This window comes from Aquila chrysaetos, chromosome 15 (assembly GCF_900496995.4).
Source record: "Aquila chrysaetos chrysaetos chromosome 15, bAquChr1.4, whole genome shotgun sequence".
NCBI classification, from domain to species: Eukaryota; Metazoa; Chordata; class Aves; order Accipitriformes; family Accipitridae; genus Aquila; species Aquila chrysaetos.
This window is the reverse complement of record NC_044018.1, coordinates 5,410,336-5,438,122: the sequence shown is the minus strand read 5'-3', so window position 1 is coordinate 5,438,122 and position 27,787 is coordinate 5,410,336. Positions and strand designations below refer to the sequence as shown.

At 39.6% G+C, this 27,787-nt stretch overlaps 1 protein-coding gene across 1 annotated transcript; it reads right to left on the bottom strand.

Annotated features, from left to right (window-relative positions):
- Positions 1-1,215: 1,215 nt before the first annotated feature.
- Positions 1,216-17,538, bottom strand: RHAG (Rh associated glycoprotein). The gene is made up of 10 exons (XM_030037075.2): positions 17,310-17,538; positions 10,608-10,791; positions 9,187-9,337; positions 8,843-8,990; positions 7,919-8,085; positions 6,899-7,036; positions 5,975-6,096; positions 5,240-5,325; positions 4,537-4,610; positions 1,216-2,791 (listed from the first exon to the last, which is right to left on the bottom strand). The coding sequence occupies exons 1-10, from the start codon at positions 17,419-17,421 to the stop codon at positions 2,714-2,716; spliced, it is 1,260 nt and encodes a 419-aa protein (XP_029892935.1). The 5' UTR covers positions 17,422-17,538; the 3' UTR covers positions 1,216-2,713.
- Positions 17,539-27,787: the final 10,249 nt, after the last annotated feature.

Sequence of the window (27,787 nt, the reverse complement as noted above, 5' to 3'; positions counted from 1 at the left end):
CGCCACTGAAAAGAGCCTGGCTCTGTCTTCTTTGTACCCTTCCTCCAGGTGTTTATACACACAGATAAGATCCCCCTGAGCCTTCTCTCCTCTAAACGGTCCCAGCTCTGTCAGTGTTTCCTCATATAAGAGATGCTCCAGTTCCTTCAGCGTCTTTGTGACCCTTTGCTTGACTCTCTCCAGTATGTCTATATTTCTTTTGTACTGGGGATCCCAGCACTCCAAGTGTGGCCTCACCAGTGCTGAGTCGAGGGGAAGGATAACCTCCCTTGACCTGCTGGCAACACTCCTCCTAATGCAGTCCAGGATACCAATAGCCTTCTTTGCTGCAATGGCACATTGTTGCCTCATGTTCAACTTGGTGCCCACCAGGACCCCCAGGTCTTTTTCTGTCAAGCTGCTTTCCACGTGGGTGGCCCCCAGCATGTCCTGGTGCCTGAGGTTGTTCCTCCCAGGTGCAGGACTTTGCACTTCTCCCAGTTGAACTTCATGAGGTTCCTGTCAGTCCATTTCTCCAGCCTATTGAGGTGCCTCTAGGTGGTGGCACAACCTTCCGGTGTTTCAGCCACCCCTCCCAGTTTGGTGTCATCAGCAAACTTGCTGAGGGTACTCTCTGCCCCATCATCTAGATCATTAATGAAGACATTAAACAGGACTGGACCCAGTACTGACCCCCTGGGGTACCCCACTAGTTACTGGCCTTCACACCGCTGATCACCAGCCTCTGGGCCTGGCTTTTCAGCAGGTTTTCAATCCACCTCACTGTCTCTTCATCCAGAACTAAAGGTAAGTATTGAGGACATCATTCTGAAAGATTTACTCACAGTGAGTGGTACCTCCTCCCTCAGGTATTCCTTTGTGGTCAACACTCACAATCAGTGAAGTAATTACCTTACAGCTGTAGGTGAATGAAAGACCCTTTGAATCCCCCAGTAGGATTTTCAGGGCTGAGCTTCATGTATCGAGGATAAGATTTTTACAGTCTGTCTACATATGGAATCTTTTTCAAGTACTTCAATACTTCATGCTTGTAAATTATGCACAAAATACTTCTAAAATGTTTACATATGCAATATTTACATTGTTAAATGCCTTCTCAGTTTTTACAAAAATGATTGTGTGAAAGCTTTGAAAGGAGAAAAGATGTCTTCTAGCCAACAAGGTAGAAAAGAGTCAGTCGTTGCACATCTGCAAAAGAGCATATCTGGACTAAAGTGTGTTACAACAAATGTATTTTCATTCATAGATAGAAATCTGACATATATAGCAGTATACAGCTGATATAACATATGCGACAGCCCTGCCTAGTATATTTCTAAAGTTTTTCAAGGAAAAATACATCAGCAGAACCGAAAATATCTGTGCTATTTTATATGAGAAGAGTTTTCCCCTTAAATCTGATAAGTAAGACTTGAAATAAGATGCTAATATAAAAAAGTCTTGAAAGTTCATCCATGGTAGCTTGTCCTTCTGAGACATCAGTGGTAGCTTTCTGTGTATGAATAATGCCTACAGGCACTGTGATCCTTCTGTTAGATTTTCATCTCCCATCCATTGCCTCTCAATGGATTATCCCATGTAGGTAGGAACAAATGTGTGACTCTGCTTCCAGCTACCACCATCTCATAGAATTCCTTCAGACACCTCGATTTTTGTATCTCTTAAATGAGCAGCCATTATCATCAGTTCTCGGGTGGAGTTAATTTATCTTAATTTAGCCTCAAATTTCTTCTCTCTGCTTTATCTTGTTTTAGGAGGCAGTGACTTCAAAGGTAGCGACTCACCACACAGAAGTTCTCCACTGAGTCTTCTGTAGGTTGAACATAGTTGCTTTCCAATCAGTTCCTAATAACTGACGTTTTTTCTTGGAGCTAGCATTTAGTTCGGTTTGTATCTGTTGACATTAACGGTGCTACTATCCACTTATTACTGTTGGACCTAATAAGACATATTATGTAATTACCTGGTTTCATAGCTCCTACTCAATTCCCTTATTGTGTCCTTGAAACAGTCTAAATAAATCTATGCCAATAATGATATTTTTCACCATTTCACTTTCTTCTCCCTTTCAATAAACATATTAACAAAGAATCTTGATACTCATCTTGCCACTTAGTATACCTTATCAATCACTATATTCTGTGCTTTGCCATGAAAATGATTTCAACATTTTGTTTCCTGTCATAACCAGTCTTCAAAATACAGCACATTTTCTCCCCCATCCAAAAATAGGACAACACATTTTCTTAAAAAGTTAATCTGAGATGCTCTGGTGAAAAGCTTGTTAGAATCCAAATAAATGATATCGATCAATTTCTTCTTGATTACCCTTACGCAGTTGAAGGGTGTGATTCTAACTCAGAAATCTTGCAGTTAAATATGGTATCCTGTAATAGGCTTGAAACACAAAGGTTGCTCAATGGCTATATTGACTCAGTGATGACAAAAGGTAAAATACAGATAATTTTGTAGAGCAGTTTGTGATGGGTTTTTCTGATGAACAAATATATTGGAAGGATCTAATTAATTCACTTGAGCTCGGCATAATGACTATGTATTCTAAAATCAAGCTTGTTTTATATTACAAAAATATAGTTATCTACCACCCCTTCTTGAAAACCTAATGTGATTAGGACAATACTTGGATTTTTTTTTTAGCATTAGAGACTGAAAAGAGCATCATTAGGACAAATATTACAGATGAATTATTTTTCTACATTGTGGCTTCAAATCTGCTGGGCCCATCATAGTTGTTAGCGTGAATTTCATGTAGTTTCTCCTCTTCTGGAACCTGCCATGAAAATCAGAGAAGAGTTCAGTTGATGAGATATAGACTTCCTTTTTCCATAAAAGGAGACTAAAATGCACTGAGAATGTAATTCTGTTTGTAGATATTATGTGTCTTTTTATTAACGTTGACCCAGCCTGACATGAAGCACCAGCTGTGAATTCTAAGGGATGAATTCAGGGTTTTCTTAGTAGAAGAATATCTTAACACTGATATTAGCTACAAGTGTGCAAAATTAATATCTGAGATTTTCAAAGAGCTCTAAAGAAACAAGGTGACCATCTCTAATGAAATGTAAATGATGTTGTATACCGAATGTCAATGTCCCTTCCCATTACCGGTTAAAGCTCACTCAAAATAGAATATTTCTGAGCAGTTCTTTTGATTCTACAGGACCTTTAATTGAGCAGGGTTGTATTGTTATCACTGGTTAACACAGGCTGTGAATTCTTCTGCCACACTTTAAAACTTTTATTTTCCTGACATTTTTTATCATTTACATATGACAGCCTATTTCAGGTCTTGCCTAAAACCAGTGCTTTGACTTTCCCGAGGTCAAACAGTGAATGACTTGCAGAGCTGTCATTAAAAGTGTTTTTTTATGATTGCTATTGCTACAGCTGATCTTTTGGCTCAAAAGTGCCCCTTTGACTGCAAACTTTCTCTCACCAAAAGCTAAATTGTATGGTTCATACTGGCATTTAATTCATTAGAAACTAATAAAATCTCCTTTTGGGTTCACAACATTTTATTTACAAGGAATGTATATCATGTATTTCTTCTTGTCTTGCCTTCTTTAGTCTGTCCTGGCATAAAGGATAAATTCAGATTGCCTAAATTAAGAATCTGTCATCAGTCTCTAATGAAGGGAGATGCAGAAAGTCTACAAACAGTACAGGGAGCTTCTTAAGTTAGTGAAGAGGAAAAGTATGTCTGAGTTTCTGCTCTGCACTTGACTGTAGGCATCCAACTCAGAGAAATGTGTGGGACTAAACTGATCAAATCTAGGTCTCTACAGTACAGAGCTCTATGTTTGACGTAAGCAATGAAAGGTCTTTCATTATCAGTGGGGAATATAGAGACTTTCAAGGTTTTAATTCATGTAACCTGACATAGATCTGGAAAGATTCAAAGGAACTGCAATCTAGAGCCAGTTCTTCATTGAGCGCAAAGGGAGCTTGGCAGGGCTGTTTCAGATGTACTCGTTTCTCAGCCCCATTGTTTGTGTCTTCATGCATAAAACATTAGTGCCAGGAGGCCCGTCTTCTTCTGATAACCTCAGTGGTCAGATCATTCAACCAGGATGCAGAAGAGCTTCTGCTCAGCCTAAGGGAGACTCACCCTACAAATACTGAAGTGCTCTAAATTTCATTCAGTATGAAATTCTAGATGACACTAGAAAAGTAGCAACATTTAGCCAAAAATGCAAATATCATGTGTCTAAAGTACAAAAAGGAAGAGGATACCTGACACAGCGAGCACTTAGAAGAGACATAAAAAGCTCTACTGAGGTCTCAATTTATTGGTTCTATTTCTGCTTTTTGTTCAAGGTTAGTCCAACGTAAATGGCATACTAGCTAGCAAGTCCAAAAAAGATCCTGAAGGTGGCCTTGATAAATTCACAGCCTGAGGCAGAGCAATATTTTTGAAAGCTGACTCGTGTGCAAACCACAAACCCCAGGAGAACAGGACTGCAATGTGCTGTACATCTTTGAACATAATGAAAATAAAGGGAGGTTGTATCTTACCTCCCAATAAACAGAGTCATCAAAGCAGTTCTGGTCAGATGCTTGTCCCAGGAAGGGCAGCTTTAGAATACCACCTGCAGGAAAAACAGCATCAGAGGTTAGAAAATGGACAAAATGCCCAAATAAATGTTCCTCAGATGTGCCCTGGGGAGTCATCTAAGTTTTCTGACTCATTTCCCAGTCTACGGAAATGCCCAACCATCTTGGGACATCAGGTCTCTCATTGTGAGAGACGCAGGTTTCTTCATGTTGACATGAATAAAGGCTTGTTTTTAATTGCTCAAACCTTTCCCAGGTTTCAGACTGGAATTTTCTATTTGAGCCTGAATTTTTGTTTGGAAAGTATCCATAATCACATGGAAACATGTGTCGCCTAAATGAATATGTCTTAATCTCAAACTAGTTTCTGTTCAGAATTTTAAGTGTCTGAATCTAGAGAAGAATTCCATCCAGAACAACATCTTACTATTCCTATATATACAACCCTGTATCTTTGAAGCATGTATTCAATAAGGTATTGAGACTGAATTTGAAGACAAAATTGTTGGAAAACTGCTTTTCTATATTTAAGTTTCTGCCATCACGCATTATTTCTATTCTTCTATTTTGTATTATTCACATGAAATTGTTGATACACTGAAGTTCTCCATGGGCAAACCTCTAAATTCACATATGTTTCAGTTGCTCTATGCATCATACTGACCTGTCAAGGCTCCGCCAACCAGTGCAATTCCAATTGTGCTGCCCAGGGCAGCAGCCTGCATGCCAGGAGTAAAGTGGACACCTTGCCTGAAAAGGGCAGAAAACCAAACCATTCGCAATTAAGAAAATGTTACACTTTGAGACTGATAAGTGGTCTCACAACATTGTATTTGCTGTCTACTGGACAAGATGGCTCACAGGAAAATATCCTGCCATTGCTGTGTACAAGACAGAAATCACTATTTTATTCTGGGATTTTTTTGGACTACAGATGAAAACAAGTTCTTTGAAAGGACTATTAGTATCTTGTAAGCCTTTAGAGAATGCTCCCCTTTGTCAAAAAGACCAGCATTTCATCTTCTTGGAGTCGTTTCAGATAGAGAAATAGCGCATTTTGCCAATTTTCTTGGAAATCTTACTGTTACCAGCAGTGTAATTGTAGAATCATAATAAAGATTCTTCTACATTCGAATGGGTCTGTATGCTGTTTTTTACGATGTTTTTAATTTATTTATTTTAACTCGAGCTTTTAATTTGGAACAAGATTGGCATATCAACAGTATGTTAAAGGCAGGATATCAAGAAGAGTTCTATTTAAACCAGAACATGATGTCTGACATCAAACCAAAGATGCATTTTCTGAAAAAAAAAATAATCCTAATTAGATCCAAGGAAGGTGGAAAATTAGATCTTCAAAAATCAATAAGGTCCTTTCTGTCTTCTCTCTATAACTCACCTAGCTTCGTCTTTTATCGCAGTTACTACGATGCCAGCAATACCTCCCAGTATTCCAGGTAAACCATGTAAATTATGAACTCCACAAGTGTCTTGAATGTTCAGCTTGGATGCCAAGAAAGGCTGAAATGAGGGGAAATATGAAGTTTATAGTGAGTTTATTGTCTTCCATTATCTATAGAATGATATGCAAAAGAAAGTAGTGCAGAAGTACAAGAAACAATTTAACTTATTTTATGTACACAAAGTTTAGCTATAAAACCTGCTATCTTTCCCTTCACTGTGAAATTGTTTCTATCCAGAGAAGACCAAGTATGTATATATAATGGTACAAATGTCCAAGCTACTACCATAAATATAATGGTACAAAAGATATGACAGTCCATTGATATTTCTAATCTTTTCAGCCACTGCAGCAAAGGTTGAAAGAGGTGGCTAACTAGCACATACTCACCTGTTCTGAGTCTGCTAGTCAGGTATTTTCTTCCAGAATGTTTCTCCATAAGGAAATTACAGTTTAAACAGTTTTACTCAGAATATTTTGTTTCTACAACTTGCACATGAAACAATTCCATTTTATACTTAGAAAGTATTTTTTGATTACAGATCTATTTAGATATTTCAAAAGAGTGAAATGTAATTAGTCATATTTCACTGAAACATGGGTTTGGAGCAAAATTCTGGCAGCCTCTTGAACAGAAATCCCAACGTTAATGAATTTTAATATGTTCACGATCCTTCTCTCTTTTTAGCTAGTTGAGGGACTGAAGTTAGCTCATAAGCATATATTTAAATCACAGTGATTTAAAAATAACTTTAGCTAGAGCTTACTCTCTATACCGTATCAGCCTAAAACTCCCTTTCTAGCAAACAAAGGGAGCTCCAGTAGGGCCAATGAAGCAAGAGGTGGGTCCTCAATACTTACAGTCAGGAAGTGGAAGCCAAGGACAGAGATGATTCCAGCCATGCTCCCAATGCACATGGCAACAAAAGGGTGGATGGACATGTCAGCACAGGTACCCACTGCTACTCCTCCTGCCAGGGTGGCATTTTGAATGAGAACCTGCAAAGGGTATACAGAGGTGGAGATGAGATATGTGGAACAGAGGCTTGTTTCAGGGCTGAGTGGCTTTGAAGGCTTTTTTGCATACAGAAGATTACCTTTTCTTCAGGTGGGATTTTTCCAATGAAGAATGAACAGGAGTTTAAAACAGGGTTCCCTGTTACATGTTCAGAGTGTTGATTCAAAGCTGCTCTAAGCCAGTTTAACTCGAGCCAGGTTAATGACGTTCAACTTCTGCAAAGTCACTAAAACTCATCTGACCTCTCGAGAAGCCAGGCTGAGCCAGTGAGAACTGCCTCCTACAACAGCAGCAAATTCTGCAAGCTCATTGAACTGTGCCTGCTCACGCTGGGCTTAGATAAACACTGCAACTACTGGAAAGAAGTGAGTGAAAACATAGGGCTGGATTTTAGGGCAAGGAGATGAAAGTTGGCAGCCCCAACCTAGTTTGGCTTTGCTTGTTGTGCAGCTGCACTGTGAGATTGCCAGGGAACAGGTTGTTGCCTTGAGACACCTATTTTGGCTATTGCAATACTGTTAACTCACATAGGATCTTCTTTGGAGCAAGACCCAAAAGTCCACCTGAACGTTGGACTGATGTCTCTATGGTCCAGCAGGTTCCACAGACAAAAGAGAACAAGGGAGCGGGACCATCACTCTGCAGATGCAGTGATCTCACTGAGGAATCACCACATCACTAAAGCAGGGTGGCTTGCCTCAGGACCCAATCTTACATTATAGCTTTTAGAAGCATAATAGCTCTAATTTTGCCCACCGTATGACCGAAGACTCCAGATAGCTCACGGACATTGGGAATCTGCCTAATCATCCTTGTTATAGATGGGTGACTCGATTTAACAGGGGTTGTGATGTGATTCTTACCATACTGAATTTGCCTCTTTGATCCACCAGGCTGGAGAGGGCAAATGTTACGACAGTACACGCAGCCAAGGAATAGTAAGTGTTGACAATTGCTTTAAGCTGGTAAATTGTTTCAGATGCAATGGCAGAGTTAAAACTGGGCCAAAAAAGCCAAAGGAACAGGGTACCTGGATGAATATAAGCCAAAACGAAACAAAGACTATTCAGTCACAAGGGGTATTTCAATGTGAAAGATCCAACACAACAGAACTAGCTACAAGAAATGAGGAAGATGACGAATAAGAAACATGAAATAGCCAAAGCGCTGGAAGAAATAATAGATTATGCAGAAGCTTTTGACACTGGCAGCTGGGATTTTGACACATGGTCTCTGTCAAATCCTACTGAAGACTTTAAGACTTTGTGACCCCTTGTCATGCCCCACTCGCTGCCAGAGCTCACCACCACTGTGAAAACCATACCATCATAGGATGCATTAGCAAGACAGTTCACATGCAAATCCTTTATCATCTATTGATATAACTAGTAGTTTTAGCTGGTAAATTGATCTATGAATAGATCTGGAGGACAAATAGATGTATGGTTTCTAACATTCATTAGCAGGACAGGAACAGGTCAATACTTCTAATTATGGCCAATTTCTATGCAAATGCTGCTTATAACAGAAGATTTAACAAAAAGAGAGTCACCACTAAAGCAAAGTGAAAATGCATCTTTAATTTGATCTCTCCTTTTTTTTAACCAAGGAAAAACTGTAAAAATATGTCTGCCACTGAAAACTTTGTGCATGCATCAGACAAAAAAGAATATGCCTCTAGGAGTGTACTTAAGAAAATGGATGCAGCGTAATAATAAGCAATCATTAAAACATAGGGATGAAAGAGGGATGAATGACTGATTAGCACTCACTATTACTTCACTTACCAATCATGGCAAATATGTCCGAATGATAGGTAGATTCTTCATTTTCATGTTTGTTTTTCAAACCAGGACGATACAAGACTAGGGTTGCGGCCAAACCAAAATAAGCTCCAAAAGCATGGATAGTCATTGAGGCTCCAACATCTGTGGCCTGTAATAGGGACCCAGAATAATGCCACAGATTTTATACAGAATGAAGATGAGGATTTGATGAAAGAGAAGTCTGGATGACTTTAATGGTTTATTTTCTATGGTAGAAACTAGAACCTAGTATATGTAGACTGGAAGTATTACAAAGTGAAGACATTTGTTATAAACAGAAAACAGTTATTGCTAAATAGTTGTACCTGAAGTATTTCTGTAACTAGATATTCATTGCCTGCAAAGATTGTGACCTCCACAACTGTCAAGATCAGCATCTGAAGAGGACTTGTTTTCCCCAGGACTGCTCCAAATGAAATCAAGGCAGCTGCTGTACTGAAGTCTGCATTTATCATGCTGAAGTTAAGAAAACAAATAAAAACAAAACAAAGAAAAAAAAACCCCAAACACAGGAAAAAAGAAAATCAGTTTAAAGAGACCTGAAATAAGGCTGTAATATCAAACCTGTCTTATCATTAAAATGATAGAGCTTTAACTCTTCAGATACAGAATTATCAAGATCATCTTTGTGGATGAAAATTAAATCAAACCTTTCCAGATGGGTTTTGTAGGGATCTTACCAGCTACTGAGGGAAAAGTGTGGGAGGGTTACCTCCTGCTTATACCATACATTTGCTTAGCTGGTTGAAATTATAGTGAAAAGTCAGATAAGATGTGTAGTGCGGATATGCAGGGATATTTCCAGCTCTGACTGTCCTTTGAACTCCAAAGATGACAGGGAGCTCTTAGCTTTGGTCAGATGGTTTATCTCATTCCAAAAGCCTTGCATGCCTTTCTATCACTGTGCATCATGTTTACACTAGCTGTCAGGAAGGACCAGTGTTAACAGGTTATGGGGAATGGCAAAGATAAATAAAACCACAAATTGATCAAAAACTTGCAGCACAGAGGGGTACTAACTTATGGGTCCCTCTGCAAATGCCTGTCTGTAAGCATTAAGGAGCTACTTATGTTATTTCTGCTTGTCCCTCAGTAACGTTTGGATGCTGTCCCTTTCAAAATTGTCTACAAGTCTCCTCAGAAAACGGAACTGCAGATGTGGAAAACATTCTGAGACCTTAGTAGAAGCAGGACAGATGAATGGGAGGGGGATTAAAAGTATCTAGAGACATTGCTCTTGAGGTCTCTTATTCTATGATTGGGGTCCAAAACCTACTGCAGTATGGTGCTCATGCAGATTATTCCTTGAGAAGCAGGAGAAAACCTCATGAATGGACAAACACACTGTTCCAGCCTTTCTTCTGTGACCCCATGTGTCATGGAAGGACAGATCCTTTCATGCCTGCTGGATGCACGAGGTGCTGTGCTACTGCTGGAGGTCTTCCAGCTTCCACAGCTCCAGAGATCCAAAACAGAGTCTCTCCATCACCTATGGTGCACACGTAACATAGCACCTCAATTTCATCCCACCCTTTGGTTCCCTTGGCTCAGGGCACAAGATGTTGCCCATTTAGAGGTGAAAGGCAGAGGAATGTTGAGAGGTGGACAGTAAGGCTCAATCAAATTTCAGAGAACTTACAAGTCTGATCCCACAAATGTGGTAGTTTACGGCTTCTCCTAATATCTTAAGTGATAGAAATGTCAATTTTGGTAAATTCACAGGTACCTTTTGATATCAACAGGAATTTTCTCTCCCTTTGTGTGCAAAAATCCTTGAACCAGGGTTCCCCACTGGAGACCGAGGGCAGCAATGAGCATGTTGATACCAACACTGCTGAATCCATATTTCTTCAGAAAGGTCATCAGGAAACCAAATCCAACAAATATCATCACATGGACATCCTGAAAGACTGAAGGGAAAACATGACTGTGTAGTGACTATGAAGGGAGGAAAGCTAGGGACAAATGAGGATTTAACAGAAGAGTTCCAAACTCAGGTCATCAATGTGATCCATCCTTCCCCACTTTGACCAGTCTACTAGTTGAAGATTGAGTCTCTGGAAAATGCAAGACCCAATTATTGATTTTATTCCTTGCTATATCATTATGGAAATAACTCTAGGTCTCTATACTAGGAAATTTAATGGGTCTGGAATGGTTCTTTGCATGTGAAGCTACCTGGAACATCACAGCTTCATGTCCTTACAGAAAAGTTCTCTTCCCCCTCAAATAAAGGTTGTCACATCCAGTGTGTTCTAGCTCACTCCGAAATTGTACATGGGATTTTTTTGATAGAATGCTAGTTGGCCCAGTGAAAGGTATACTTGTGATCCCTAAAAATTACTGTACAAGAGATTGATTTCTTTACCTGTGTAAAAGAAAAAGACATTTAAGGTAATGTCTAAACTAGTAAATTAACATTGCTAATCAGCATATACTTAGCCATCCTTTAAACATGCTTTTTTTTTTTCAAACATGAATTTTATTAAAATATGGTTAGTTCTTTTCCTACTTTTTTGGAAGTTCTTTTAATTTCCTTTTTTAGTTTTTTTAATACGAGCTGAGTTTATCATCATAACATGGATATTTTATATTTTAAAATATTTTGTTACTCTGAAGTGTTTTATGTGGTTTAATTGACTCTACACCAAACAGGTTTTAGTCCTGTAATTAAAGCTTTTTCTCTGATTTTATTGTTAGTAAGAACCTCAGTATAGATAAACTATTTCTTTTCATTTCTACTTCATTGCTTCTTACATGCAAATACATGGGAAAAGCTTGAGACATTGACCTGGTTAGTTTAATATTTGGCTTGAAGTTACATTTCCCAGATACATACTTTCAGCATTCCTACTTTTGCTTTATGCATTACCATGTTTAGCCAAGAGAGGGCCCAAAAGTATAAGCTGCTGGAGATTCCTAATAAAGTCTATTATATTTGCACTGTCACATTCCAGCCCTGACCTAGCACTGAAATACATACACGCATGTAGTCAGATCCTCTACATTGGGCTACATGCATCTAAGAAACAGCATAGAAATGCAGGTGGCTCGCAGACATCCCCAACTCTTCTGCTTCCTCTTTAGGCTGGACATTTTCACATTTATTTCCCGACTTCAGTAATGGCCAGTGATGGGATTTCTGAGGCCCCTGCAGTCCTTTGGAAGCTACCTGTTTTCCTCCATGTTACTCAGTTTCTAGAACTATTATCCAAACTCTTGCGTTGTGCTTACTACTTATTTTAAAAGGTACATAATCAACTTAACTTCCCCATTTGGGCTTCTGCTTTTGATATACTTGCATATTTTGTATTGCAGTGCTGTGTGAAAATAACTGTATTGCAGTGCTGTGTGAAAATAACTGTCTTGCTTAGAGCTCAACATATTCCCTTGCTTCAGAGGACCTGGCAAGACATGAAAACGGTATGGCTAGGGACAACACAAACCGTGCTAATACAGCCCTCCTGATTCTACCAGCAGCAAAGTCTTTAGTGTTTTAGTAGATGCAGAACCCAAACCACAGCTTAATTGGCCCAAATTCTGGAGTCAGCGGGGGGTGTTTAGGAAAAGGATATTGAAATCCAAGATCATTTGACGGGTACATCTGTCTGTGCATCCTCCCAGCTTGCAGCAGCCTGTGCCGCAGGAACGCAGAGCTGTGCCTTCGTACCTGGCTTGACTGTGGTGGTGGATTGCACATCTAGAGCAACTCTCCTTCAAATGTCTTGGAAAACATGTAGCAGTGGTTAGGGCCGGTAGGAATGAGAATGGATAGCCTTCCCAGCATTCCTCTAACACCACCCTGATGATCTCAGGTACAGGTGATCACCCACCTTTTTTTTTAAGTGGAACAAAAATATGAGACAGCTCTTCTCAGATAAGGGAAGCAGTAACGCAAGATCTCTTTCCTTCTTTTTTGAGGATAAGTGGAAACTGGATGCTGAACAAGCCTTTTTCTCCCCTTTTAAAAATAATTTTCTGTGAGTGACCATTCACCCAGTAGCCTGTGGGATCAGCACCTTTGCCTTTGAGAAGTGGCCCAGGTTATTTGTCTGGCTGTTGTATAACCACTGTATTAAAAATTTGTTAATGTTACCAAAAAAATACAGAACTTGAGGGCAAATCCATAAAAGCTGCACAGCAACATCTACAAAAGTAGCCTTTTTGTTTTACTTTAGCAGAAGAAAATGGAAATGTATTTAATAAATGCTTAGCATGACAAGGCAAAGTGATATACAACTTCAACAGTTTTCAGTTTATATTATACTTGAGTTTCATGCACAAAATGAGGGGTACATTTGAAAATTACCTACTTCTGCTCTTTTTATTATTTAATGAGCCTATGCCCTGAACTTTCCAATAAAGTTTTAGTTTTGCCCATTCAGGCTAGTCAGCTCCAGGTAACAAAATTTTTCCAGTCTCCCAGAGGAGATCATGGTTTGTTAGCATTCAGCATATTACCTGCTCTTGTTTGCAATCTCCTGGTTAAATCATTGCAGACAAAGCAAGTAAATTGTTCTCATCAGAACAATCCCTTTGATGTATACAACCACCCAGTAAGTCATGTCTAGGTTAGTAGAAGATCCTTTACTGCTTAAGTAACCTGACTCTACGTGTAAGCAACAGAACAGGTTTGAAAAACACGTTGATGACTTAGGAATTTAATTCTCAGTGCCCATCAATAGGGCTTCTGCATGCTCAGGTCTCTTTTGAAAAGTGCTTTTAGAAATCTTACCCCAGCCCTGAAGATTAAAAGCAATTCTGTTTGAAACAAGCAGCTGGTTGGCATGTAATCCTGGGTCCTCCCGAGGGCTAGCCAGGATTCATATAAATGTTTTAAAGCTGTCTGGACTTATTTACAAAAAAAGATTAAGAGTCCTGGTTAAAACTAGGTGAATTCATGGATGTTGAGGACAAATCTCAACTAGTCTAGCCTATACCTTGTGCTTTAACTACCTCTTACGCATCCTTTTAAAGAAGAGTAGGTCTGGAATGATTTAAAATGATGGAGAAAACAGCATGATTTGAAATAAACTGTTTCCGTAACTAGTTGTGTTTAACAAAACGTAGTACCTCTGTCTGTGAGACAGGAAAATAAAGATTGGGAAAAATGCTCCAGCAGATCCTGAACAAAACCACTGTATGTGATTCTGCAAGGCTGCCCGAGATAACAGATTAGTTCCACTGCAAGGTTTCCGCACGGTGGTCAGTCTCAACACAAAGATGCTTGTGGCATCTAGGTTTATACTAAAACTGTGATTTTACTCTGCCTAAAGGAGTAAACCGTAGAACCCTGAACAAAAGGGGCACGTAAGTTTTCCTAAGCCATGAGTCATGGATCAATCACAGGATATTACATACAGGATACCAGTACTAAAGAAATCCTCCAGGAGTGCTTGCAAAACCATCACACACCTTTGTCCTCCCATTCTAGTGGCATGGCACACGTGAAGTTGTCCATCCAATTCACCGTGCCTGTACTTGCATCCACCAGAAATAGATGTAATGCAAAGCTATGCTTTGGGAATGATCTCAGCTCAGCCCCCCCCTTACCCGAGTACAAAACTATGGTAATCCTCAATCATTGTTTTCATCTTTCTTCCATCCAAAAATACTGAAACAGCTTGGATTCATTGTGCTGAGGTATTTAGGGCATATAAAAGCAGGTCCTGCACTGCAGTTCTGAGAATATAAATTGTCCCCTGCACGAAACAACTAAATCTATGAAGTGGGTTAGCATCCCTGGCAACAGCATGGGAAGCAGTTTGAACCCATCATTTTGTGAATTCAGGGGAAGTCCTCGCTCAGGATATGTCCTAAACCTTCTAAACAACCATAGCATTAACTTTCTGCCGGGTCTTCAGGCAAACTGTGCTCTTGTTTGCACTTTGTAGACAAGAAAGTTTGAGAGGAAGAGGGCCTAAAAGTGAAAATACAGGTATTAGGAAACCCTGCTTTTATTCCACTTTGTTATTGTGAATGAGATCTATCAACTCATAGGTCAGTATCTAAAAGTCCAACATTACATCTGCAGCATTTGCTTAGTTTATGTCTTTACGGGTAAACTGAACAACCTAACCAAAAGGCGAATGGCACAGGTTGACACATCCGTACAGTTATGTGCTCTTCTCTCCCAAACACTGTTCACACCTGTACTACTCATTGAGAGTAGTCCCTTATCTATGCTATGCCTAAAGCCATATGGAGGAGGACGTCAAGGTGCTGGTTTGCATGAGCGAAAACCATGGCAGAAGCTTGCTAGCAGTTCAGTAGTGTGGACGGAGTGCAGGTATCACGTAGTCATACACTGTCTGTGCACGAAGGCATGGGACGCAGCAGGCAATTTCTCCCACATACTTTAGACACAGGAATTAGGGAAGAAATAACTATAGGTGATCCCTAACTGGATAGATTACATTTAAAGGCCTATATTGTGGTAGCATCTGGTGAGAAGAATCCTTTTCTCTATGATGTTGATGAGGTTCCTGCCCTCTCTCTGACACCTTTTTAAAATGAAGATATTAAATTAAAAAACAGGACTCCACACAAGGGCTGGGAGAGGGTTTTGTTAAGTGCAAGAACAGTCTATCCCAGGAGCTCCCCAGGGAACACAATACCCATGGTGATGTGTGTGGCACAGGCAATCTCCATCCAGAAGACTCGAGGTTTACTAAAGAAATGCACCACAGTACTGTAAGGGGCCACTGAAGACTATTAAATCACTGACATAAGCACGAGGATCCCATGCACCTTTCTTCATTTTCCTTGGTAAGGCGAACTCCAAGAAAATGCAGGTCAGTTTAGTACCAGAGCCAGCAGGTGTGATATTCAGACTGGAGAAGGTAATTTTCTCTGGTTTTGCAGGGCAAAAAGACCTTAATCTGAGTCTGAAGGACCCATGTCCTAGACAACATCCTTCTGACTTACCAAATTGTACAACGATGCCCCAAACACTATTGTTCTGTGGCTGTATCTGTTGTTGTTGTGTTGTTTTGGGGTAGAGTCAGAGAAGAGGTAGGTGGACAGGAGTTTTAGGCCATAGCTATGTTAATAAAGTAACAGTGCCAGAGCAGAATTATCTGTCCTGTCAAATTATTTGTGTGGTTTCTGGCATGTTTTTTACCTAGGACAACTATCACCTCATGGGTGACCAAGGGTCATTGCCAATATAGTGTCTAGATAAGGCCACCCAATTTCGGAATAGTTAAATATCATGGACATGGCCAAGTTGTGTCTCAGAAAGAGAACAGGCTCTGGCATAGCCTAAGTTACTATCTCCCAGGGATACTGCCACATCTCAGGGGAGTTAACCCAATTTTGAGTAATTAGCCCCTGATGTTCATCACCTGACTCGCATCTGGAGCTGAATAATGCCGTGCATTCACTGTTCTCTCAACCGGACAATGCTCTGTGTGAGAATACACAATGCAAGACTACTAGGGAGTGAAGAGACCCTGAGATCACATTCCCCTGTAACAGTCACTGAAAGACCAGTTGGAATGAGACAAAAAGAGGGATACATTCAAAATTACATGGGTACTACATACAAGCAAGGAGTTCTGTACAGTTATGATCATCATTAAGAGGTTTGCAATTAGGGCTACAAGTCGTTAAGACATCAGAGCCAAGAAAACGAACAACAAACCTTCAATACTGCCATCAAGACACAGGCTGCTCCTCTGCAGACTTATTTTTCTATTTATTTACAACAGTCTGATCTTTGCATGAGGAGGAGGAGGGTGGGAGAAGTAAGCAACTACTTCTCAGGCCAAAAGCTTTCTCCCTGAACTTCATCAAGCATTTGCAGAACAACAAATCAACAGAAACATTTACCAGCTGAACCATTGCTGTCTACAACTGAGCCACTGCTTTGAAAAATAGGAGGGGGTTATTCACCTTGTGACAAAAACTATTGCCCTTCATGGAGTCCAGTTTCTGCAAACATATTTTGTAATGATGATGAATATGCTGCCCGATTTCCATGTTCTCATAAGACAACTTTTTGAATCCTGGATAATAGTAATGAAATGTTCTGTTCATTTTCATTATTTGATGCAGTAATCAGGATAGAAGGTCCATCAAGAAGCACTACCATCCATCTCTGAAAAATGCTAGAATTGTTCAAAGCAATGCATATTTCTCCAAGTTTTAACCTGCTATGCAAACACTAGAACTATTTTCAGAACTCTTCTCTCCCAGAACACCTAACTTGTCAGCAGTTAGCTACTTTCAGAATTTTATATGTGCTCAACTTGAATCTGAAGCTTTGAAGCCTGCTGCTTTTACACCTCAGAAAAAGTTTGTCTGCCCCAAACCATGCTCTTCTTTTCTAGCTATATCGGTAGGTCTCACAAGTTATTCAGAAATTTTGCTTAGGATTAGTTTAAAGAAATTCTAACTTCTATAAATCTTAGACAGCAACACTTACCTGGGTATAAAGTTTCAGAGGCACTATGGTCGCCATATTCCACAAATATCCCAAACAAAACAATGATGGACACTTCCAGAAGAAGAGCCAGGATCGAGAACTTGAACCTCATGTTGGTGTCCAGGGCTGAAGGTATTGCAGGAGAGCAGGCGGCTGTGAGAGCTTGATAAAGTATGCTTGCCTTCAGCGGAGCTGCCTAATTCAGTGGATCTGGGTGATATAGCAAAAAAAAAAAAGAAAAAAAAGAAACAGAGAGACAGGCGAACACACCGTCACACCCACTATGGGAGGGAAATGGGAAATAGTATGGGTCTATATAGCAATTTCTATTTCCCAGGCTATTTCTGTGCATGAAATGCTGGCTTACCTTTTTTTTCAATTTGTAATGCAAACCAGCTCATTTAGCCACAGATATGCTTCTCACTGTCTTATACATATTTTAAAAAGGAAGTAGCCTAAAAGAAAATCTCACAGAGCCTGGTTTGCTGCACATAGTAAGGAACACAGTGACAGTCAGTTGTGTTGCCTGTAGTCAATAATTTCTTGAAGTTGTAGCTTTTGTTCTAAAAGATAAATAATTTTTCATCTTATATGAAACATGGATAATTTCCTATCTCTTCATATAGGATATGATAAGCAAAGAGAAGCTCTTTCAGCAGGCTGAAGAAGTACTTGTTCTTATTTCACAGTGATTGAAGCACTCAGAGCACAAGTTCTCATTGTGAACTCATTTAAAAAGAAAATCATTATACTTCTTCAGAAGAAAAAAGGATATTCCTAGTTGTTAAAAAATAAAGCTGTGGATTATTAAAAAGAGGAGTTTGAAAAAACAGCTCAATTTTTCAATTTTAATTATTGCTTTTTGCATTTCCCTTAGCTCAGACAACGAAAATAGGTCAGAGACCAAATCTCTTAAATGGTCTTTAAAAAGCTCAGTTTGTAAACTTTCTTATGAAGGAGCAAATTAAATTTCATTTAGATTACTGTTGGACGATCACTTGTTCTTGAGATTCACACTGCTTATCAAAATTTGTCTTGACTCTTAAAAGTTTTGTGGATAAAATAGTTTATTGATGTGGTACTGAGTAACTTGGCCTCCGTTAATCCAGTATTCAGAAGAAAGGCCAAAATTGTATTGTAGGAGCCTTTATTTCATGAAAAATTGTATCTATTAAAAAAAAGGATGATATTGCAGTAGTAGACTAATTGGTCATGAAGTAGTAGTGCTAGGATACAGCAGTAAAATGCTGTGTCAGTCCATGGGTATAAAAATCGGTATAAACTATAGATGCTGGGAGGTGATGCTACATTGGGCTGCTGCCCTGGTGAGACTACTGTTGGAAAACTGCTCATATACTATGAGATTTAAAGAACTCAGGGGTTTTTAGGGTCCATCTATACTGGTGTACCAGGCGGTGCCATGGCCTTTTCTCCGGTCCTGAGGCCAATTTACAGATCTGTCAATCTTTAGCTTGCCAAGCAGGGTGGCTGACATGACACTTTTTAGAAATGTGCCCTGCTCACGGTAACTCCTGGATTAAATCTGCTTGACGCTGCTATTGTAATCTTAGGGAGGATAAAAGCCCTGGCACTGTTCAGTTTTCTGGTATAAAGATTACAATTAGACCATTGTCCAAACTGAGTTTAAAATGACCTCAGCTTTTTCTCCTTGAAAATGGGCCTGTGGATTTGGAATGGAAACCAAATTATTTAGCAAGAAGAACCTACCAGTCTGTCACAGAATCAAACTTGCAAGTGGCAAAGTTAAAATAAGCACATCCGTATTTTTTCTTTGTAGCGACTGTATTTCATCTGGACAGCTCAAAGAGAGGAAGCAGAGCTTTGTTAAAAAGCTATTGCTCATCTTTGCTGTACCACAGGATAAGACAGACGGCAGTGTTTGATTGTAAGGACCTGGGAGCTCTTTCATTTGCACAGGAAGTGATTAAAAAAGAACAAAATCACAAGTAAAGTTCATTGTTTTTTACCCACAGCTCCACCGTGAATAACTTGTGTTATTCATTACATAATGTTTTCCCTAGTGAATATCTCATGACATATGTGCAATCCTTATATTAAGTCCCTTCAAGGGTGCAGAAAAGGCTCCTTGTTGAAAGCTGATTGGGGAAAGTGCCTTTTAATAAATGTTTAAATTTTAAATGGGTCAAGTCAAGTTCGTTCAATCAGGACTTTCTCTGAGATTATTACTTTATTTTTTAAATTGCATGCAGGTACATAAACACATACAGACACAGACACACAATCTATATTGAAAGAGTATTCTTGCATGTCTTTGTCAGTCACGTACTGCCTTTGTAGTTAATACAAAATTATGTGCATCTGAAGAAAATTATTAGTCTTAACTCTCTTAAACAGTTGTCCTAGGAAAAGATGCGTAATGTTTTAGAGATTCTCATTTCCCTTCATTGATTATATTGCGAACCTTTGGTGAGTAGTTCAGATTTAAGCATCAAAACTCTAGAAACTTGACTCAGGACCAGACCTGGGCTTTTCACACAAGATTTTCAAGGACTTGCCAGATGTGGTCATTTGCTCTGCTGTAAGTCATCGGGCCTGCGCGGTGCATGAGATGGGGATCTGTTACCTGAGAGTACAAACAAAAGCTGTGCTCCAGCACGTATGGGCTAGAAAGCTGACGTACCAGTGTAACTGGAATACACAGTCCTTAAGTATTACATTTAGCAAACCTCACATTGCCTTCTTAGCAGACTGCCCAATGCCCAGCTTTCCCTCCTCCTGTCCCCACTTTTTCTTTTATCTTTTTTTTTTTTGGCCAGAAAGAGCAACTTAGCTGTTTTCCCAGTGAGGTGACCTAATGTCCAGCAGCCACAGATTAATGCCCCCTAAACATGTACAGGTGATTTACATGCAAATAGGGACTCTGAAGAAATTATATTCCAATATTCATGTACTTCAATATTTGTTCTTCTAAATAAATTAGATACTTCTCTCTCACCATTAATGAGGTTTAATCTGTCAACATTTAACTTCAGGTATTACCAACTTGAAGCAAAAATGACTGACAACGCTGACTGCCAGGAAGAAGAAGATGCATTATCCAGAGGGTGGAGCTGGGCTACTTTGCTCACTGGACTTTTTGGGAAAACCCAGTTTGGCCTGCCTCACTGCCTCACTTTGTGCCCGTTGAGATGGGCTTTGGCTTGTATCGTGTTTGGGGCTGGGGACTGCTTCAGGAAATGGCAGGGCTTTTACAAATTCTCCTCAAACCTCTCCAAGGGGAGAAGGGTAGAGAGCCATACCCTGAGCCTGAGCCAGCGGTGGCAAGGAGAACAGTTCCAGCTTTCCTCATCACAGTGGGAACTTTGTGCGCAGAAGAAAGTCAGTAGGTCCCGCATTTTGGCCTGATATATTTCCAAGCCATGTCAATGGCTGTCTGTCATTTCCATTTTTTTCCTGGTTGTCTCGTTTCTGACACAGGCTTGCCAGGTGATGGGGAACAGCCACTTGCAACATCTCATTTCAAAGGCCAGCAGTCTTTACATGTCCATCCAACTGCTGCATAGGGCAATCGAAACCACACACATCTTGAGCTGCCTGTCTTTAGTGTTTAGGAGATTCTATTGTGTCTCCTCCTTAGCTTCAGCACAACCATGATGACTATAAATACAATGGAAGAAATGAGAGTGTTCTTTGATAAAAATTGCTGCACATCTGAATCTACTAACTAACTTTGGGTATTTGTCTTTTAAATGGCCATTGTTTTTTTCCTTCTACCTTTCCATCTGATGGAAAAATATGATCTTGGTGAGTTATCACAGCCTTTATGTAAATAAATGTGAAAAGTTATGGCAGACTTTCAAGCTTCCAGATAAATAAAAAAAAGAGATAAAGGGGTAGTTTGAGCAGTATCCTTACCTAAAGATGAGAAAGAAGCTGCTTTTAATAATCTTTTTACAGAATACCCTCAAGCATCTTTAGGGATGGCATTTACCTGACCAGACATATGCTATACATTTCTGTATCTGATCTAACCAGTAACGCTTCCCTTTTAAGTCAGAAGAGAGAAATAGAAACTTCCAAGGGCAATTGTTTTCATCTGGAAGGAAGATACCTAAAATAGGTTAAATAGGCCAGGTGAATACAAGGACCTGACACTCAATGCCCTTTTGCTCATGCTGCTTGGCTGACACAGGCTCAAATCAACTTCAGGATGTCTCCCAGAAGGGAACCAATGTGGTCTGATGAAGAGACTGATGTTACTTAAAACTCTGAATTCAGTTCATTGAAGTCTGAGCTATGAGTATCCAATGACGTGGATTTATGGAGCATGACTTGGGTACATGCCATTCTTTAAGCTACTTCTTGGTCTGTGCTCTTACTGGGGACACAGCTACAGAGACCAGAAAGGTAGGATAAGGAGCAGCTTACCTGCACACTGCGACAGAAATATTTCTTAGATGCTCCTGAACTTTGAGCTGAATAAGGTTTTTTGAGAACATTGACATTTATCCCATTTCTGTGGTGTCATGGTAGAAGAGTTTTTTCATTAAACATTAACTTCAATGCCTTAAGTCAGCAGACACCTACCTCACCTCAAGTTGAAAGCTCAGCCAAATAAATGCAGTTTGACCATGCTGTCCTTAAATAGCCTCCTTTACCTTGAAGAGGGAAGTAACAGTATGTGTGTTTTCTGACTCTCTGGATAGCAACAATAAGATTGTCTTGACTGGATCCATATCACCCCCACCAGCCTCTTACCTGATTTCTTACAAACGCGGGGAAAATAAGGTCACTAATGAACCACTCAAAATTTATTACAGGGAACACTAAGATGTCTGTCAGAAGAGAGAGGAAACACAATGGACAAATAGCAATCACAGCTTAATAGATAGATGATGGGTTAGTTTACCTCATTATTACAGGGTCTCTTGCTGAAGTAACTGTGTTTTACTTTTCCATTTTAAATCACACAGGCTTTATTCTCTCTGGAAGACCTTGCTTGATTACTATACAACGCTTTTCCTCTCTCCAGTACACAAAGAACTGCTAGAGGTTGAGACTAGAAGGAATTAGTGTTTTTGTTCTCCCCTCTAAGTAAAATAGACCAGAGAATTACATCCAGTTAAGCTGTGTTGGGCTAAAGTGTACCATGTTGAAGAGGAGCATGCTGGGCTTAAAAACTTCACTCTTTCATGTTCTGCTTTTATTGCATGAGCATTGCAAAGAAGGAATAAAATGCAGAAGCAGAAGCTTTTGGTTGAGGTGTATCCCAAAGTTGCAGGAAAGCTGTTTACAAGAGATAACGGGGTTCATTCTCCCTTACACAAAGGCCAGTTTGTACAGCTTTTGTGATAAAAAAAGGGACTACCGCAGGGAAGATGGCTGCTTTACATACACCTTAAAGCTCTACTTATTATCCTGAGCAAGCAATAAGAAATAGTATAAATGAGATGAATGCTTTAAGACTCGAATGCTACTTGCAAAAGGTGTTAGCGCTAAATCAGGTATGTCTATTGTCCTTTCTTGTGTTAACGTAAGTGTTTCTCTTGCTCCCCATCAGTCCTCTGTGCTTAATTGTGTCTGGGCACTTGAGGTGGCTCTTACAGAGATGCTGCTCCTGCCAGTGTGAAGTCCCTTACTTAAGTCTTGCTCTAAGGGCAAGCAGGTATTAAGCTTCTGAAAAAACACAAGGAGATGACTTCAGACATGGCAATGTATCATCTCAGTTGTCTTTCCTTACTGAGGACTGTCTCTAGGTTTCAAAATCCAGTCTGGAGCTGTGAATGCACCTGTATTTGTGTTCACTCTACTCTCTGCACCTTGCCAGAAGAGCACTAGGAAAGGGCACTTGCCAGGGAAATTGAGAAGTCTTTTGTTTCTCACTGGCCTTTCATGATACAGCTTTCCTTACTGGCATCAGCAAATGCAAGTGCACATCAATCTGAGCTGTCTCCAAGTTTCTCTTGGGTTGCAGACACTCTACAATATCACTTGGTTTAGATCTGTTGCCTTCAATGTGTTCTTCTTAACATTCATATGAATCAAAACAAAAATTTCCCAAGACAGAGGACAAGATTTAAATAGAAACAGAAAGCTTTATTCTATCCAAGCAAAGGCTTTGGTAGAAGCTCAGTAGTGGGGATGCTGTTAAAAAAGAAAACTAGAAAGATGCACCTAAAAATAATTATTTTTCAATGTTCTTTACAGGGTTTCTTAGCTGTGCTAGCTATAGACTTACTGGCAGCATGGAATTTGGAGTGTTGTTTTCCAGTGTCAAGGAAGTTATGTATTCTTCTGAATTACCTTTTACCTGACGATCACATTATGCACAAAGGAGTCTTCAAAACAGTTGCTAGCAAACCTTTCTGTGTTCCTCTATCAGTTGAGATAAAACTTAAGTGGACTTACAGCTCTGAGTAAAAGTCCTGATCATCTGTGAATCTGCACAGATTTTGTAACATGCTGATTTCCCTTATTAGTTTCACCCTTCTTAGCAAGTAATACGAATTTTCTCTACCAATTGTTTTCTTCCCTAACAGTTTCATTTATGTAGTGACTCCCCCCCCCCCCCCCCGCCCCTTGCCTCTGAATGGCACATTGTAGAAACTGTTTTCTAGACAAATACAAGATATTTTTCTGAGCTTATGCACGGATCACATGTACCACTTTAATAATTTAAATTATCAACTTAGGTGCCTCATTTTGCACATGGGTAGGGATCTGTTTCCCTGTGAGGAATAATGGCAAAAAAAGTGCTTTTGAGAAATAGTGACTCGAGAAAGCTATGACATTAGGGGATGTAACTGCAACTGTAAGTGTATTCATCTCTTTGCCTTGTCTGTGACAAGTTGATTTACAATCCCTGGCTTGTGGCCCAGGTACTTTTGTTCCTCATATCAATTTTTTTTACCAGTTTTCTGTGTTTCTGAGTTTTAAGGTGTCTATTCCATTACCTGTAAATATTGTGTGTGATTTCCATTTACCTGTTTGCTGAAAACTAGATAAACCCTTTTCAGCTTAATAAATCTTTGGGTTTTTTGCTCCTGACGGTATTTTACAGTTACAATCTTGCTCAGTACAATACTGTGCTATTCCTGCAAAGGTCCTGTCTGCTCCATTTGCTGTAAGGAAAGGCCACATCACCGGAGTGATGACTACAGGAAAATTGGCACGCTTTCTGTTTCAGCGAGAGGGCCTGTTCCCATCTCTTCCACTTCGTCATGCCCTCCTGTTGAGAAGGTTAAGTACTTCTCTCTCCACTAAATCTTGCAGAGTACACAAATGGTACAGAAATCTTAAGTGAGCTACATAATGCTAAGTTTGCCGCAATAACTGCAATGCATGCATGAAGAGTCAAAGAGGGTGGTTAGGGAATATTCCTCAATGAAAAGATGTGTTAGCTTCAATTTCCCTAGCTAATATAGCTCCCAGTGCTACTTTTGTACAACAATCCATCCGTAGCAGCCAGATTGGAGAGGGTGTCTGTAGACTGAGACCGTAAGAAACAGGCTCCAGGGAGCTGATCCCAGAAGACCTCCTGCTATGTGTAGCACTTTCATCATTTATATAAACATCAGCCTCTCAGAGGCCAAGCTATAATGTTCTTAATGGCACAGCAGCAAGGTGCCATTTAGTGGCAATGCATGAAATAATTGGTCTGACCTACGTGAGGATTTGTCAAGACAGAGAGATAGTAAATATCTGATTTTGATGACTCAATGAATACTGTGAACTCTGAGCGACACCACAAGTTAAAACCCAACATAAACTGTGCATTTTGTACATGCATTAACACTGATCCACAAGTTCTAATCAGTAGAACCTTGGCACAAGTTGCAAATGTAGGTAGGACAACCAGTACATAAAAAATTCCTGCAAGAAACTCCCATATTGTTTGTTTTTCCTATGTACAACTAACATCTCCTTCAGTTGTCTGAATATTAGGCAAGGAGGGACTTTGTTTGTGGCTTGAATGCTGACCAAATGGAAGACATGATTTGTGACCTTAGTAATTAATTTACATGACTGTTTTTTAGTTACCAGGAAGTAGGTAGTAAATCACTGAACACCCAGAAGTAGTCCTGTGCTATTGAACTGACAAGATGAATTTATTATTTCCTTGCAAGGGGCCAAACACAAATTCAATGAACAACTGCAACCCACCTTGCTATCTAAAATTCAACATTTCTCCCGGAACAAACCAGCACTGGAGGAGGTACTACAATGAATTGAGAGCAAATAAATATGGGCATACAAGGAAAAATACTTTCAGTGGAAAAGTCCAGTCCCTGAAGTGTTCATACCAAGATACAAGTTTTCATGCCATAGCTCCTTGGATGCCACATTCTTCTTAGATACTTCCCAGGTACATCTAAACCATATGCTTACCAGCATTAAATAACTCAAGTAGGGCTGGATAAAAGTCTTTTATACTGGTTTGTTCACCTGATCTGTCTAGCTAGATCTGCAATGACTGTTAGTGTGAGGCTACTGGAATTATCTAAGCTCCAAAGATTTAAGCTTGGTTTATGACATATTGTAGTCAATATTATGTCAAAATGGTTTGGATTGTTGTTGTGTTTCAAAAGCACCCATCCTTATGTTTATTGATTACGTAAAGGATGGTCCAAGGCCCATCCAGGAGGCAGGGCAAAAAACAAGAGTAGAGACAGGTACTAAAATGGGGCTCCTGGGCCATGAGCAAGTGGTCGGAGAGGGTTCAGGGAGGCTGGTCAGGGCCACTAAAGCTGATAAGTGCCTTCACTGCCCTAAAACCTCCTCAATACCTGTTATTAAATACTACGCTTGGATGGTCATTCATATTTCTGGTGACTTTTGTCTGTCCAGCAAAATTTCTACATTTTGGATGGCCTCTCCCTTATCTCCTGGTTTGTGTCCCTGCCTTCACATTCTACTGCTTCCTTTCATTTCACTTTTCCCTCCTGGTCCTTTATACATTTCTTTTTTTTCCATTGTCTCCTCTCTCCTTTCCCATTTATAAACTGATTTCCTCGTGAACACTCAGCTGCTACAATTTGTGGAAGAAACACGATGGCTGCTTCCAACACGTTATTTATCATGACTGACATTTTTTACCTCTTCAAATCACCCAGCATTTGTCTGTTTAGGAATACATGGAATTTTTAGGTCATTGAGGACTTTTCCTGGAACTGTAGTTAGGTTATCACATAATCCCTTCCATAAATGTTTTGCCCTCTATTTGTAAGGTTTTTATGTCCTTCTTCATTCAGTTGGAAGGCTGCTGCTGACTTTTCTACTTCTAATGCTTAGAAACTGATTTCTTCACTAAATTTATTAACACAGTGTATATATCTTTTTCTTGTGATAAATATATCTGGTAGCTTAAGCAGCTCTTACATTTTTTGAACCCTTCTGATGTTTGTAGAGAGCAATCATATTCCCTTTCAGCTTTTGCTTTTTCTAATCAAGTGGGCTCTTTGGTTTTCTCTGATATTGCAGACTGTCTGCTTTCCTGAATATGTTAATATCTCTTCTTTTGGGCCTTAATTTCAACTCGCTTAAGGACAAATAACTAGAGCTGTAAACAGAATTTCTAATAAATTCTCATCAACGTCGTGTAAGATAGCATTAGATCTTCTGTTTTCTGGAAATGCGTGCTACATCCTAAGGTTCACATTTGATTACAACTTCACTTTTATTGTTAACAGTCATCCTGCAATTAATATATCTGGGTTTTCCCTTGTAGAGTTGGTTCATGTTGACTGCCTCCCACATTATCACAGAAAACTGAGTAGATGTTAAGCATCTCGTCTAAACTAAACATCATGACTCCCTTTATGGCCTGAGGCTTTTCCAGGCCTATGCTTCATCCTACTACTTTTGGACTATTTTCTCCTGCTCCCCATTGACAGCAAAAAAGATCCAGACTGCGCTGCTTAGAACTGGACAAATAACTTATAGTCATCTAAAGAAGGTGCATTTCCCACCCGTATCTGCCTCCTACCCAATGACCCAGAAAGAACAATGGAACAATTGAAAGTTTTCTTTTTATTTAGAACAAGAGAAGACTAAGACAACATATAGTAACACACTCCAAATGTCTTTAAGGTTTCTGTGATGATACATTTCTTGTATTACTAAAAGGGAGAAAGGGGAGTTACTAGCTTTTAATTCCATGTGGCATCTGCAGAAATGAATGTCTACATTGTAGATGTCTACATTTACCTCAGTGAACTGGTGCTCACTTTATTAGAGATAAGGGAAATAGATACTTAAGGAGTGTGATTAAACATATCCTAATACAGATATCCAAAGTAGGTAAAAATTACTTGCTTCTCTCTCACTCTTTCATTCTCTCTCTGCCTCTCTCTCAAATATAAAAAGGACTAACTCCACAGGCCTTTCAAGTTAGTGAGATGAATTGCACCTGAAATTCTCACAGACTTTAACTAGTTTAGCTGTATAGCAGATTATTAATTTGAGGAAATATAATTTCTGTTTCAGGAATGAGGAAT